The sequence below is a fragment of the Lepisosteus oculatus genome, chromosome 4 (assembly GCF_040954835.1).
Source record: "Lepisosteus oculatus isolate fLepOcu1 chromosome 4, fLepOcu1.hap2, whole genome shotgun sequence".
NCBI lineage: Eukaryota > Metazoa > Chordata > Actinopteri > Semionotiformes > Lepisosteidae > Lepisosteus > Lepisosteus oculatus.
The window spans coordinates 28,767,575-28,782,017 of record NC_090699.1 but is presented as its reverse complement, the minus strand read 5'-3'; the positions used below and the strand labels follow the sequence as shown (position 1 = coordinate 28,782,017).

At 42.5% G+C, this 14,443-nt stretch overlaps 2 protein-coding genes across 3 annotated transcripts; one reads left to right on the top strand and one right to left on the bottom strand.

The window, feature by feature from the left end:
- The first annotated feature begins 609 nt into the window (after positions 1-609).
- LOC107077323 (solute carrier family 35 member D3) lies at positions 610-5,537 on the top strand. The gene is made up of 5 exons (XM_015346552.2): positions 610-883; positions 1,498-1,675; positions 2,577-2,769; positions 2,985-3,282; positions 4,931-5,537. The coding sequence occupies exons 2-5, from the start codon at positions 1,623-1,625 to the stop codon at positions 5,335-5,337; spliced, it is 951 nt and encodes a 316-aa protein (XP_015202038.1). The 5' UTR covers positions 610-883; positions 1,498-1,622; the 3' UTR covers positions 5,338-5,537.
- A 98-nt stretch (positions 5,538-5,635) lies between these two features.
- Positions 5,636-14,316, bottom strand: ecd (ecdysoneless homolog (Drosophila)). Of its 2 annotated transcripts, none has more exons than XM_015346846.2 (14): positions 14,149-14,316; positions 13,202-13,424; positions 12,892-13,009; positions 12,331-12,418; positions 11,660-11,838; positions 10,230-10,422; positions 9,878-10,006; positions 8,866-8,991; positions 8,162-8,247; positions 7,839-7,945; positions 7,420-7,636; positions 7,112-7,179; positions 6,751-6,980; positions 5,636-6,289 (listed from the first exon to the last, which is right to left on the bottom strand). In XM_015346846.2, the coding sequence occupies exons 2-14, from the start codon at positions 13,404-13,406 to the stop codon at positions 6,074-6,076; spliced, it is 1,962 nt and encodes a 653-aa protein (XP_015202332.2). In that variant the 5' UTR covers positions 13,407-13,424; positions 14,149-14,316; the 3' UTR covers positions 5,636-6,073. The 2 variants fall into 2 exon arrangements, with proteins under 2 accessions (XP_015202332.2, XP_015202333.2); XM_015346847.2 differs by having other exon boundaries at positions 13,202-13,421.
- Positions 14,317-14,443: the final 127 nt, after the last annotated feature.

Here is a 14,443-nt window from a genome sequence, read left to right as displayed (position 1 = left end):
GTTAACAGTAGAGTCAGTGTTGAGGGTCACAGCTGGCCCAGCTTGGATCAATGAATTTTAATTCCACCATCTCCTCGTGCCTTACAGTGTCAAAACTGTTACTTGTAAAAGTATGGCTGTTCCCACTGTTTCAGGAAAAGATATAATAGGAAAGTGCAATCAGTTAAGAGCAATAAAGCACTGCAATGTCAATGTATACAACCCCTGTAAAGAAAGAAAATGAACTGTTTGACTCCAATTTGAAATCATTGAAGTTTTATTGCTGTTCCAGGTTAATACACAACATAAACAGCATCACACCACACAAGATCATATGTAATAGGAGCATATTAATTAATTAAATAATTAATTTAATTATTACTGAAATTAGTATAATGTTTATAGCTGCAATAATGTTAATTTAAGGATGTGTTTTTATAACATATGAAACGTAAAGCAGACTATTAGGGGACGGATTTAATAGGCAGCAGCAGAGGGATATTAATGTGATAAAATGCATTAAAGCTCCAGTACACACAGAGTGGTCTCAGAGCTTCCATAGGAAATGATTATTTCAGTAGGAGGGGTATTTCACTGAAGGGGTGTGTGCACAGAGTCAGGATTAAAGTCCATTTAGTCTCAGTGTACCAGTGCACAGAAAAACTAATTGAGATGTCTGCTGTCAGCCCTTTTCTGTGGCTATTGAGCTGCTTTCCACTGCTCTGCCCTGGTGAAAAGTCTGTCATATCTGAAAAAAACATCCCAAACCTTCCAAATTAAGGACTATGAAGACAGTTCCAGCAGAAACGCTGACTTTCCTGCTTCACTTCCTCGCTCTTTTTTCCTCTTCTGTGTAGACAGGATTTGGAGAAGCTGAGCAGACTGAAGAGTATCCGATTTTGAGGTACGTAAAATAAATGGTGGGAGAGAGGAAAGACTGAGAGGATTTAAGGTATCAACTGTGGATGCAATTAGGAGCTTTTATTTCCAAACAAGCCATGTCCTGGAAATGTTGATAAAGAGAGTTAGGGCAGCAGCCTGAAGGGGCTGATAATATGGAAATAAGGATTTGGAACGCTTTTATAAATTAACGTCTTTCAGGTTGCACTGCCGGTTGTTGTATTTTTTACTTACTACTTAATGTCCCAAATTCAAAAGATAATATTTTAGGCTGGCAAAAGGACTCTTTACAAGCGTGTTGCATAGTTCTCTCACTAGGACAGTGGAGGTTTAGGTTGAGGGGGGTGGTAAATGCTTTACAAAAGAGGAGGCCTGTTTGATTATTTGTTCCCATATGAGGGTGACAGCAGAGGCTGATCGATCTGAAAAATAAACACTCCCACTCTTGGCTCCTAACCACTGAGTTCAGAAGTTTCTGAGTCTTTTTTGAAAGAGTGTCCAAAACAAAATGCAGTGTATGGCAGTAAGCTCAAAGCTACTATTAAAAATAGTGGATTATTTTCTATGGCTTAAAAAAAATGATTAAAGATAAGAGATTGTGGCTGTGTTGCCCTGCAGCCCAGACGTGTGCAGTGGGTCATGGAGGTGAAGCCTTGGAGATGACAGACCCTGTTGCCCAGCTGTCTTCGAGACGGTGAGGTGGTGCTCCGACAGTCCTCGTGTTTCAGGGCAAGGAGCTCAGGATGGGCATTCGGCAAACCCTCACCTCCGCCTGGAGCCGCTGCAGTGCAGACAGGTGAGACAGGCGCTCCAGCGGCAGGCAGTCGGGGGCAACACAGTACTATCAAGGAGCAAGTGTTGGGTATGGTTTTATAAACACGTGCATGAGGTGTGAAGGCAACAAGGAAAGAAAAGGAAAAGAAGAAACATGTAGATAATTGCAAAGCACTATGTGGTTCTTTTTGAGAAAAGGAAGAGCATCCAAGGTGAGGATTAGTGCTGTGATCCTTAGGCTAGGCTAGGGATGAACTAATTGTAACATCCCAAGGTTTGATGCAATTTAATTCCATGTCATTTATCGCTGCTAACTACACAAACATCCTGGCAGCTGTACCTGCACTTGTTTTTGCTGCATTATTGTATTTTTTTCTGGCACTGTTTCCTAAAGATTACACTCTGCCAAATTGTCTAATCTGTTTCTCCCTGATCCTTCCACAATTGGTGTTCAAAGCTGTGAAGCTTTGAGACTGAGCAAGCTGATGTCTGTGAGTCCTTGCTGTGTATTCTCCACAGGGCATTCTTCTGGCTGGAAGGGTTTATGCAGTATCTCCTAATTAGAGTGGCTGTGAGAGTTATTTTCCGGTCTGCATGCCCCTCAGTGCTCCCTGGGCTTGTGAAATACAGTTTGCATTATAAGTAAAAGTTCCAGTGTTATTCTTAAATTGCAATTTGAATACATGCTATCAAGATTTTTAGTTCATTAAAAAAAAAATGTATCAGTCATTAAGAATACTCACGCGACTACTATTCACTTTTGCTGCTTTAAAAACGTGCCACAATCCTAGTGATAATGTGCTACCTATGTGCAGCTGTGAAGACTTCCTGCACGTTGGCATTTTTCGAGCGCTGAAATTAATAATTGTTGGAACTATAATGTGTATGTAGTGCGGATAAACTACAGTCTCTCTCCTGGGCAGGTCTACCTGTTTCTTCAGAAAACCATGGCAGGTCACCATCCTCCAGAGACTCCTGGTGCCCCTGGTGCACTGTGGCGCCGTCCTGCTGGCTGTATTGGTCTACTCCCTGGGCAGCACACTGTATGACTTTCTGACCCGTCTCTTCATTTCTCAGTATCGCTACCCCTATCTGGCTCCTCTCGCACTGGCACAGGTAACAGTTCACAAGACAGACTCACAGATTTGGAGTATGAGGGGAGAGAGCAGAATAGTTCTATCTGTGACTAGAGGTGCTTTAAATGCCTGTCTATATTCGTGGATGAATACGAGTATATACATATTTCTATGAATGGCACCAAAGCCTCTGTGTGTTTGTACCATTATTATTATTCATATTATTGACGTTTGAACCCCTTGGCTCCTCCCCAGGTGCTGCTGACTCTGCTGTGCACTGTGGCCCTGCGGGCCCTGGGCTGTGTCACACTGCAGCCCTACTCCCTGCAGCTGGGCGAGAGGCTGCTGGTGCCCTCCATCTGTAGCAGCCTCCAGGCTGTGCTGGGGCTGTGGGCAGAGGCCAACGCCCCCTCCGACCTGTTCGTCTTCATGCTGCAGCTGCTGCCCCTGGCGTCCGCAGGCTGGAGCCATGTCCTGGGTCTGACAAAGCCACCTTCCCCCCGCATCACTGCCCTGGTGACTGCTGTCACGCTCTCAGCGCTGATCAGCACAGGTATCCATAATGGCCACTCCTTGCAGGCCTTGTCACTCCCCCCCAGTCCCAGCCTCCACTGTGGAGGGACAGAGCTGTCAAAGAAAATCTCACATTTTATTGCTCCGTTTTGAAAACTGTACAGTAGGATGTGTGTAGGTTTCAGGGCTTACGATAACCACACTCCTAAGACATAGGTTTATGATTAAAACTAGTGTGAGCAACAAGCTAGTATAATAAGGGTCTTACTTACAAATCTTTTTAGGATATACGATTTTAGCAAAATAAAGCATACAGATTTTGGAAATTGATTAAACATTTTTTTTACATCAGTTCAAGAGATCATGATTGGACCACATGTACTTGAGTGACTTCTTGATCACCTCATTAGTGAAAGAACTGACAGAACGCTGGGAATGTGAGGATTTAAATTGTATGACAGACCTTGTGAAAATCAAGAAAGAAAAACATCAGCATAATGAAATGACCTCTGTCCCACCTATTCAGTAAAATACAAATGTGCCTGCAACAGAAAGATTTTCTTAATAACTTGTGTTAATATGTTGCGATTGTAAGAGAAAAATCTTCTTTCACTGCCCAGTATACAATCTGGTCATTAGGAGCTCAGCAGTTCTGCACCCCTGGCCTTTCCTGCTGTTTCCAGGGTCTGGTCACACTCACTGCTGTACTGTAGCTGTCTGTATGTATGTCTGCACTGGCTCAGCACTCACTGCAAGCCTTTTCTTTCTTGGGTTTGTCTCTCCCTTTTGGTGTAAATGTTTACTGTGGCACAGCAAATCAATACCAAGCACATGGAAATACTGTGCCAGTTTACCAAGGTAAACCTTTAAAGGACTTCATCCACATAGAAACCAAAGGACAGGCAACAGCAGCAGCCAGTCTAACCAGTTACAGAACATGCAATGTGATCACTAGATATTTATATAAGGACTGGTTATAGCTCAGGAAGTAGGAGTTCTATATTTATCTCTTGATAGAGAAGCAGCTCAAATAACACATACTGTGTTTGCCTGCACCCTGCATAACAAACATTCAACTTAACAAAACGATTAGGGTAATGACCCCTCTTCCTCTCTGTTTATCTGTGCTGAGAAACCACGTGGGACAGCCTGGAGCCTCAAAATTGGAATCAGTGAAGATAATGTGAAGATTATGGAGCCAGGAGATATCTAAGTTAATGATTAGTCAGAAATATGTATATAGTGGCCAAGGAATTTTGTTTCATATCATTCATTAACCAAGTAACACAAATCCCTCTTTGTAGTGACACAGAATGAAAGAGATTGTGGCAGATTTGAGATTTTCAAACACATCTGCTTAGGACTTTTTTTAAAGGAAATGCAGGGGTAGGGAAGTGACATTTACTCATTAGAAGGCCCTTTTATCGAAAGGGGGCAATTTATGCATCACCAACCTGGTGCTTCAGTGTCGCTTAGAACAGAAGTAAGAAGAAAACCACAAAGTGTGTTTTGGTAGTATAGTGTAGATAAATATATGGAATTATATTTATGGAAATATATATTCATATTGTATAATTAAATTATAACTAGGTCACCACTTATGGGGCAAAATGTAAGCACATTTGGGCGTCCTCACTCCAGTCTGTTTTCCTCTTGTAGTGTCCTAACCCTTTCCCCTTTCCCCACAGGGATGCACGGATCGTTCACCTGGAAGCCACTGGTGTATCTCTATGCCCCTCTCAGCCTGCTGCTGCACAGCCTGTGCCTGAGCTGGCTGGCCAAGGTGGGTGAGCTGCAGCGACGGCACGCAGGCGGCCAGACCTCGCCCTTGGATCTCTACTACACCCTTTCTGTCAACAGCAGCCTGCTGCTGGGCTTCCTGTGCCTGCTGCTGCCCAATGCTGGCCAAGCCTTTAGCCGAGGCAGCTGGCACAGTCTGATCTTCCTGGGGTACCTGCTGGGTATGACAGTCCTGGGAGCACTGCAGCACCTCTTCTTAGCTCTTGCCACACTGTACAGCTCCCCACTTGCTGCTGCCCTCCTGCACGCCGCCAAAGACTTGGCTCTGTTATTCTATAGCCTGCTACTGTTTTGAAGCCAGGGGAATAAAAGCAGAATATGGTTGAAACCAACATATTTTGTTAGCATATTTTTCACCATTTGAAGAATGGTGAATATTCAATTGCAGTAAAAGTGTTGAAAAAGAATGAATGCAAATCTCTACATCACCTGTCATGTAGACTCAAACACTATGTAACAAAGTTATCTATTAAATGTAGTCTTTACATACCACAACTGAAGAATGCGTCTCTTTTCTTTTCAGAGTGAAATACCGATTTTCATTGTATATTAAAATGCGTGAATACAAAGACAGACACTACAAAATAATGCAATTGATTTCACAGATTTTATTGAAAAAATATATACAGTATCCATATTCTTTAAACCTCCTGTTGAAATTACAATCCTTGGCTGCTGCACAATTGTCATTTTTGTTATCTGTAGCTGTCAAAGGGCTTTTCAGTGTTGTCCTAATGACAGAAAGGTTTCTAAGGGTATCAGTATGCTTAGCTGAGAGGATCACAGCATAGATGTGCCTCGCCACTCCTCCACACAGATAAACAGTAAAGGCCTGTCCTGAGATGTGGCCCAAGCAATGTAGTTAAGCTCTCGTTTTAATAGGTGGATGTAATCTAAGATGAAAGAAATCTGGTGACTCAGTGTTGGTTTGTTGAGGTGAAAGCTGCTTTAGGTGAGGTCTGTGTTTGAGAAAATGGAACACTATTTCAGACAAACAATGTGTCAGGTGGGGATTGTGCTGGATGAACTTGTCAGGTGTGATCAGTGTTGGGGGGCAGGTGTATCCCCATGCTCTGGAGAAGATTAGATGCAGGCCCGGCCAGTCCAGCCTGGGAGCTGAGGGACTCCAACAGGTTTGTCACGAGGTTAAGATCCACATCCAGTGGTACTGTGTCCTCCTCAGTTTGGCAGCTACTTCTGTTGGCAGCAGCTGGGGAGCCTTTGGCAGGGTCTGTGGTGCTGCCACCCTGATGGACAGAAGGACAGAGAGAGTGAGACAATGCGTACCAGAACTCAACTGAAATTACCATTATCCACTCTGGAGTATAAAAGTGAAAAATATTTCATTAGTCTAATTCATTTGAGTAGAAGAGAGCCTATTTGCACTTCATAATATAGTACTGAAAAATATGACAACCAAAAACACATTGTAAATTAGAAAACATGCCTTAGAAGTATTAAATCAAACTATACAATTGCTGGACCTGTACAGTCCAATTCAAATGTCATCCCAGGCAAAAAAGCCACACCTGTACAGGTGTTATCTATTCCACTGATGAGACACAGAAATCTGCTGAACAGCGTGCAGGATGTCCATCATTAAATCACAATAAACAAGAGACAGAGCTGATACGGAGGTCAGGCAAGTGCAAGAACACCTCTACATATATAAAAGGTGCACCTAACACTTAACTATGCAGGGACTCACCGCATGGTTTGCCTGAGTGAAGCTGTGCCCGATGTGTGTCCCTGCCAGCTCCTGGTCCATCTGCTCCATGTACCTTCTCAGGATGCCCAGGTGTCTCGCCCCCCCTCCCGCTGCTCCTTCACCTGGAAGCCCATCTTCTTTAGGCTCCTCATCATCTTCACTATCAAACTTTTCATCTATATCACTGTCCTCAAGGTCATCAGAGTCGAGCTCCTCATCACCAGCACTCCCTATGAGGAGAAGAGAACATCACACTTGTTCATTCAATCTGCTATTATTATTGAATAAATATCTGCTTTAGTTAAATAACATTTAACACTACTGTATATACTTAAATGATCCAGAAAATACAGAATAATACCAATAAGGCTTTCCAAAGCACTGGCCATGGAGTTTGCATCAAATTTGAAAGGTGGATCAGAGTGGGACCTGGAACATAAGGACATAAGGACAGGATCAGTTACAGTATGCTGAGTGAGACAGATGTACAAGATATACTGTATGCAAACACAGATATATGATAAAATGCTATGAGGTTTTACAATAAAAAAGAGAAGGAGCAAAGTTTTGTTGGGCTAGTCTGATGCTGATGGCTATATATAGGTCACTCTTCTGTACCATTTGCTGCTGCAGAGCCCTGTAAACTCTGACTGGTTCAGTTTTGCTCACCAGGGCAGCTCAGCCCCCTCATGCGTGGACACCTTGTTGATGAAGGCCTTCATGCTCTTTGTCACCGCAACTAGGCTATAGTCTGCCTCTTCCTTCCTCCCGGACTCCTGCTGCCCCCCTGCCACCTGGTCGGGACCCAAGCAACCTGCAGCATGGCCTGCTGTCTCCTCTAGCAGCCGGTCAAGCTGCTCCGGGGAGATTTCCATCCAGCTGTCACCTGTCAACACGGAAGCACCAAAGTCCTTTAACAGAGGAGAATTCGTTTCACTCCAGGTTCTATCACAAGCACTCTCCTATGAATGAAACTGTAATGGTTTTGTTTCCGTTTGAGACGTTTCATATAAACAGAATTTTGAAAAACACAAATAAGAAGAATTGTTGTACTGGAGAATGATGCTCCAAAAGGCCATCGGACTTACTGTCCTCGGGAGGCAGATGGCTCTCCTGCTCTCTCAGTTCTTCCAAGTTATACTGGCAGCTTCTCAGGACCTGCAGCACCTGCTCCCCTGAGGACAGCTCTGTGGAGCTGCTCGCAAACAAACACACAATAAATCCATCAGCTGTGACTTTTCCAGTGCCTTTTCATAATGGTGTGCTCTCAGATCACTTCACACAATCTTGTCAGGATTCAATAATGTCAAAATTGCCCACTTTGTATGAAAGTCAAGCACGACTTATGACAAAAATCAGATAAATTAGAACCACAAACTCAAGTACACTATGAAGGGAGCGGGAAATTCACCTTTGTGGGATGGTCACCGACTGTTTAAAGAAGCTCTCCGCTTTGGTCATCAGCTCCCTGTACATTGCAGAGCCCTCCAACTCTCCCTGACACACAGAACACCCCATCACAAAGAAGGAGAAAAGAGGGGACAAGCATGAGTCAGGTGCTCTGTAAAACACGGAACACACCTAATTCAACCCTTTATGACCTGCTGGGACTTAAATGTCCCACCAGCAGACTAAAATCCACTCTGAATCTGAATCCGAGCTTCTGGCCTGGCACGACTGTGTATTAATGTCTCAAGGAAGACGCTGGACACAGACAGACTTCAAAAAAGCCATATGTGAATTGAGTGCCATTAAAAAATTTGAATCTCAGCCACATACAAGGTGCATCCTGTGCAATTTTGTTCCTTTATGTGAAAAAAAATGTAGTTTCACCAGACACTAGAGTTATTTTTGTATCTGACTTGCCATCCTTGCAAAAAAAAGTATAAAACAGCTGTGTCCAATGAAACAATCTATGCAAACCCTGAATAAAACAATCATGTCACAACCTACGAACATCAGAATAGTTAACATGGGTAAATTTACTATATGTGCAGAGAAACCTGTCTGAAATCCTGCTGTCTGGAAATATTATTTTTCTATCAATAAAGCATTCCTGTAACATATGAACACTTCTTTTTTTACACAAACGTATTAAAAAAAAAATCAAACTACTTTGAAAAAGTTGTTCTTTTTCAGGCTGTCGAGGAATGCTCTCCAAAGAGGGTTAGAAGTCACGGGGGTGTCTGATCCTGGCGATGGCTGCCTGCACTTGGAGCACAGAATCTCGAAGCCATGGGCCTGCAAAGTACGAAAACCAGAGCATCACTGCTACCTTCGGGGCTTCAAGCGTGAAATAAAATTTCAACGTTCTGGCACTGAATATTGGTATCATGAGAATATTCGAACATGTTCCCACCTCAAGCAATATGGCATGGGAACATCATTAAATCTTATCTCCCTTTGTTTTATACTGAAGCGCATTGCTGCTACCAAGGAAAAAAAAATATCACTTAAGTACGAGATAGCAAATTAGCTCATAATTATGAGACAGTAACGATGATTTCAGTGTATGAATAACCTGTTACACTGTGGAATGACAGTACCTAAAAGCTATTGATAGCTTTGCTGGAACTGTGGGTCTAGTACAACGTACAACACGGCAAAATGCACACAGACTGACTTTCCCCTCGGGTTTATTCAGAATGAAACATTACAGTTTGTACCTCATGTATACACAGTTCCATGAGGACACCCATACACATCCTCAAACAACAAAATGGATTCAACTGCTTAAAACTGAGCGTCAGATAATGATAATAATGTAGGTATTTTATTACAATTGTGCTGACGCGTAATAATCACATACAGTACACGAGAATGCACTATCTTGTAATTAGCACAGTGCAGCACATTGTCAGGACTTTAAACCCTATCGATATCTTGGGTGGATAACAGGTTTTTCTCACAGTAAAATTATCGTTGCCGTCTCGTAATTTTGAGATAAACTGTTTTTTCCTTGATGGAAGCAATGTGTTTCCCTAGTTTTATACTACATGAGCATCTTTATTTTGTGTCACACGTTGCATCTTGTTTTATTTGAAAATTCCCAAAACAAAGGCTTCTTGATGCATCGAGGGCGAAACAATGAAAAGTGGTGCATCAGAGCCAGTGCTGCAGCTCCTACCAGCTTCATGCCCAGCTCACGGGCGTGGTACTGAGGGTGTGAGCGGGGGGGCAAGGCGAAGCCGCTGCGGCGGTCGGGAGTGAAACGCTGCTGCTCCAGCTGGGCATACAGACACCGTGTGAATGTCACCTGCAACACACACAGACAGCACACTGCACTCACTGCTGCCGGGGCACAGACTGAGATATTAACAAGCCATTGACAGACACAAGGAGAGATGCAATGGGAGAATGAATATGTTGGATAACATGCATATACTGTAGCAACGTAAAAAAACAAAACAAAGGGCACATCCCCATATCTGCCCCAGTGACAGAATCAGCGTGAGCATGATCAGCGATGTGTGCATTACCGAGGTCAAGACACATGGATCTGGCGGGAAGATTTGGAAAGTCCGACAGGCGCACAGGTCCAGAGGGTCTCTTAGGTAAAATGCCGTCACTGCCGGGGCCACAAGATCTGGACGCCGTGCCAGCACAGACGCGATGGCGGCCGGCACAACACAGTGAGCACGGTGCAGGTTGGCCTGAATCCTTCCTGGGTACCTGGGACACACACAACACCAGCCCGGTCAGAGACACTGGCAACCCACTGCAGCTCCAGGCTCTGGTTCAGACCAGCAGCCGATTTCATTTTAAGTCTTAATGAATTTCACTTTAGTTTAAACACATACACATTTTACACATAAGGGTTATGAACGCTCTGGGGGCACTCCCCCCAAATGTAAGACACTCCCCCCAAAAACAATTTGAGTGAGAAAAATCCAAAACTGGGCAATACTGAAATAGCAACATTATAGATTGTACTCTGAAAACCTGTTCCTAACAGTGTGATAATACTCTACCTGTGCGCTATGCCCAATCTACCGTTCAGTGGCAATCGGAGGTGCCTCAGTGTTTATTTAGGAACACTTATTCAGATCACAACAAGGCTTGTCTCTTTTTATCAGGCAAGAACTGGTACAGTTTACCTATCTGAACAGACTGTTCAGCCAATCTAGTGGGAAGATTATTTGGGTAAGAATGCTCAAAGCAATCAGACTGCAAATAAATAACTTCCTGTTCTTTTGCACCACCTGCTGACAAAACAACAAAGTGTATGCTTTTTCCCACAGAAGTACAAGATGATGTTGGGGAAATAATAATAATAATAATAATAATAATAATTGCTTACACTTATATAGCGCTTTTCTGGACACTCCACTCAAAGCGCTTTACAGGCAATGGGGATCCCCTCCACCACCACCAATGTGCAGCCCCACCTGGATTATGCGACGGCAGCCATAGTGCGCCAGAGCGCTCACCACACATCAGCTATCAGTGGGGAGGAGAGCAGAGTAATGTAGCCAATTCAGAGATGGGGATTATTAGAGGCCATGATTGGTAAGGGCCAATTGGAAATTTGGCCAGGACACCAGGGTTACACCCCTACTCTTTTCGAGAAGCGCCCTGGGATTTTTAATGACCACAGAGAGTCAGGACCTCGCTTTTACGTCCTACTTGTTGTGCATGTATGTTTTACTTTCCTACTTTACCAGAATATCTACTGTATCAGGACAGATGCTTGCAGTTCAGACAACCTGAAAAAACTGCTCTTAAATTAGAATCTTATTTAATCAATAGTAATAATAACCCTTGTTATTAAGATACTGATTGATATTAATATAATGATTGATTATATTATTATAATAATATTGTTATTATTATGAATGAAATGAAAAAGGTAATAAGGTATTGGAAATGTTACAGCACAAAGGACCATCAGGTCCTCTACCCTCATTACCCCTTCACTCTCTTGGCCACAGCAGTGCGGGTGGGTTGGGCAGCCAGACAGGTCTCAGGCTGTGAGGATAGGAGGGCCAGCGCCTGGGGCAAGGTGGGTGTGGCATCAGGGGGCCACCCCTCCTCCCCAGGGTCCTGGGGTGCAGGGATGATGTGCAGCTCACCCCGGTACAGAAATACCTGCATAGACAGAGTGCACAAGGCATCAGTCTGCTCAGCCTCTCCTGATAAATAAATAAAAGGTAGGATGGGAAAAAGTAAACCATGAACCATCCTGTCCTTTTAACAGAAAGGCATTTTTTGTGTTTTGAATGTTTAATTTACTTTATAAAATGTGAGAGGACAGTAGGATGAGACCATGATGACAGCACTTGACTGGACTACATTCCCCAGAAAGCTGTGGGGATTGACCAGCCATCCTCTGTCACCTGACAAATAAGTTTAAGACAGTTTACAAATCTGGAAACTGAAGCTTTAAGGGTCTGGAGACAAAAAAGGGTGTTTAAGACAGACTTTGAAGTACAAACTGTTCTGTGATTTTCTGTGATTTGATGCACTATAAAACTTTTAACACTTATGCAAAGTTAACATACATTTTTACTGAGTCTGTCAAATGTTACAATGCTTTCCCTGTTGCAAAGAACCTGACTGCCAAAAGGGACAAGTTCTCACTCTGTTTTCACTGCTCTCTGGATTCAGCCATCGGGGAAGGTGCTCAGCTGCTTCTATCAGCAAGAATTCTCCGTCATTGTCCTCAATCCTGCAAACCAACACAATCACACAATGGCAACAGGGACTTCCCTATAGAGACAGGGAAGGAGGAATATCTTAATTTCCTTCAACCTAACATAAGTATTAGTTACTTGTATTTATACAGTATTTTTCGTTTTGAAGGATTCCAAAGTCCTTTGTAGATGATGAAGTACTTCTTCCTTCCACAGTGCATCATCCTTTTAGGAGACACTCATAAACAGTCATTTCATACAAAGATAAGGCAAAGAAGCCAGGAAATAAAGTAGAGAGACTGAGAAAGAAAAGGGCTAAAATGGCATTTTTCCCAAAACTCAGTGCGCCCCTACTCTTATGAATAGCATCCTGGAATCTTTAATGCCCATAAGCAGGCTGGACCCTCAGGAAATACATCTCTGGAAAGATGGAAAACTTGAAACAAAAAAAAAAGATTGAAAACTAATATCAGATAACCTCAGCTCCAACATGGCTGTACAACCTTACCTGGCAGCCAGGTGAGGGAAGGTTCGGGTGATCTCCTGTATAAGATACACAATGAACCATTCATCTTCCACATTGTCCCCAAATTGTGTGGAACCCCCAATGTGAGCAGGAACACCAGCTGCAAGGCAGAATGATACATGTTTAATATGATATGATATGCTTAATAAAACAGCCAAAATGAAATGTATAGGTAATGCAGTTTTTATTATATTTACAGTAACATTTCACGTGAGAGAGCTGAACTGCATGAAAACAGAATACAATACCATACATATTCGATTGCCTACCACAATGATGTTCATTTGCTGACCTTTTTCGGGAACATATTTGATGTTAAAAGGTTGGTTTTGCCAGATGTACTGCACGAGCAGAGGCGCAAACTGCACCAGAATCCTCTCCACATCCTGCTGCAGAAGCTGCTGAGCGGCTTGAGGATCACAAGCATTGGGCTGGACCAGAAACAGGCGGTACTGCACCATGTCCTCGGCAACAGGGGGTCTTTTCAGCACATCCATTGTGCCCTTGTATGTCTGCTGTCCACACAGGAAGACAACACCAGACTGAAATAATACTCTCATCACGCTCATTTTAGATAGTGTGCACCCGAAGCTCTTTGACATATTTCATGAAAACCAAGATTATAAATGTAAAAAATCTTTTAAGAGGAATTAAACTCCGTAGTGTATGTATACAGCTGTTGTACTGTTTCATTTGTATTACATATTGAGAGGATGTTCTTCCTTAAACAACTGTAGCATCAAGCTAGCATTTATCGACAGTACTGATGGAGACCCAGCAGAAACGTGAACATATTAAATCAAATACATAAAAGAAGGTTTCGAAACATGGCTCAAACAACGATTCGATTATGGGTTCCTTGAGGTAAGAAAAATATAACCAGAATAACTCAAGAAAGACATTATTTCTGATGACTGAAACTATGCAACCACGTTTTCACTATTTCAGAAAATATCTATTTTTCAAAAAAGTTTTCATCCATTTTCAGCAAGCAGTTAAGATTAACATCCTCTTGTACGATGCACACATTTTTACTTTAAATCAAGGCAAATAGATTAATGGAAAGAAGCTAAAAGTTTTAATTAGAGCTACTCACTGAATAATACATTAAGCTACAAAAGTAGCTTTCATCATATGATTCAAAATATTAATATAACGCCATATCAGTATTGAAAAGTAAAAGCATGCAGTACTCTGACGATCATTGAAAAGGCCACTGTATAAAATAAACATTCTTACTCTTTGTCTCCAGGGGGTATACCTTTCAAAATAATTACAGACAGGAACAAATTAACCTATATGTACTCCACACGTTTAAAAATTGTATACAGGCAATTCAAGAAAGTACACTGTCAGCCTTGACGCACGCATGACGACACAGGTCATTCCTTTAGTTTCTTGTTCCCGGAAAAGCACGGTCATAATGACCCGACTGGGAAACAAGCATTTTTGAAACAATAGTTCCAACTGTATTAATTTTCTCTGATAGACAGTTAGTTATTATAGAATTAAGAGTTTAGCTAATATATTTATT

Excerpts from the sequence above, each read along its gene's own strand:
- LOC107077323 (XM_015346552.2), top strand. The coding sequence starts at position 1,623 with ATGGGCATTCGGCAAACCCTCACCTCCGCCTGGAGCCGCTGCAGTGCA. Across the intron at positions 2,770-2,984 it reads CTCCTCTCGCACTGGCACAG|GTGCTGCTGACTCTGCTGTG; the intron begins GTAACAGTTCAC and ends GCTCCTCCCCAG. Across the intron at positions 3,283-4,930 it reads CTCAGCGCTGATCAGCACAG|GGATGCACGGATCGTTCACC; the intron begins GTATCCATAATG and ends CTTTCCCCACAG.
- ecd (XM_015346846.2), bottom strand. The coding sequence starts at position 13,406 with ATGGATGTGCTGAAAAGACCCCCTGTTGCCGAGGACATGGTGCAGTAC. Across the intron at positions 10,007-10,229 it reads ATCCATGTGTCTTGACCTCG|GTGACATTCACACGGTGTCT; the intron begins GTAATGCACACA and ends TGTGTGTTGCAG. Across the intron at positions 7,180-7,419 it reads GAGGGGGCTGAGCTGCCCTG|GTCCCACTCTGATCCACCTT; the intron begins GTGAGCAAAACT and ends CTTATGTTCCAG.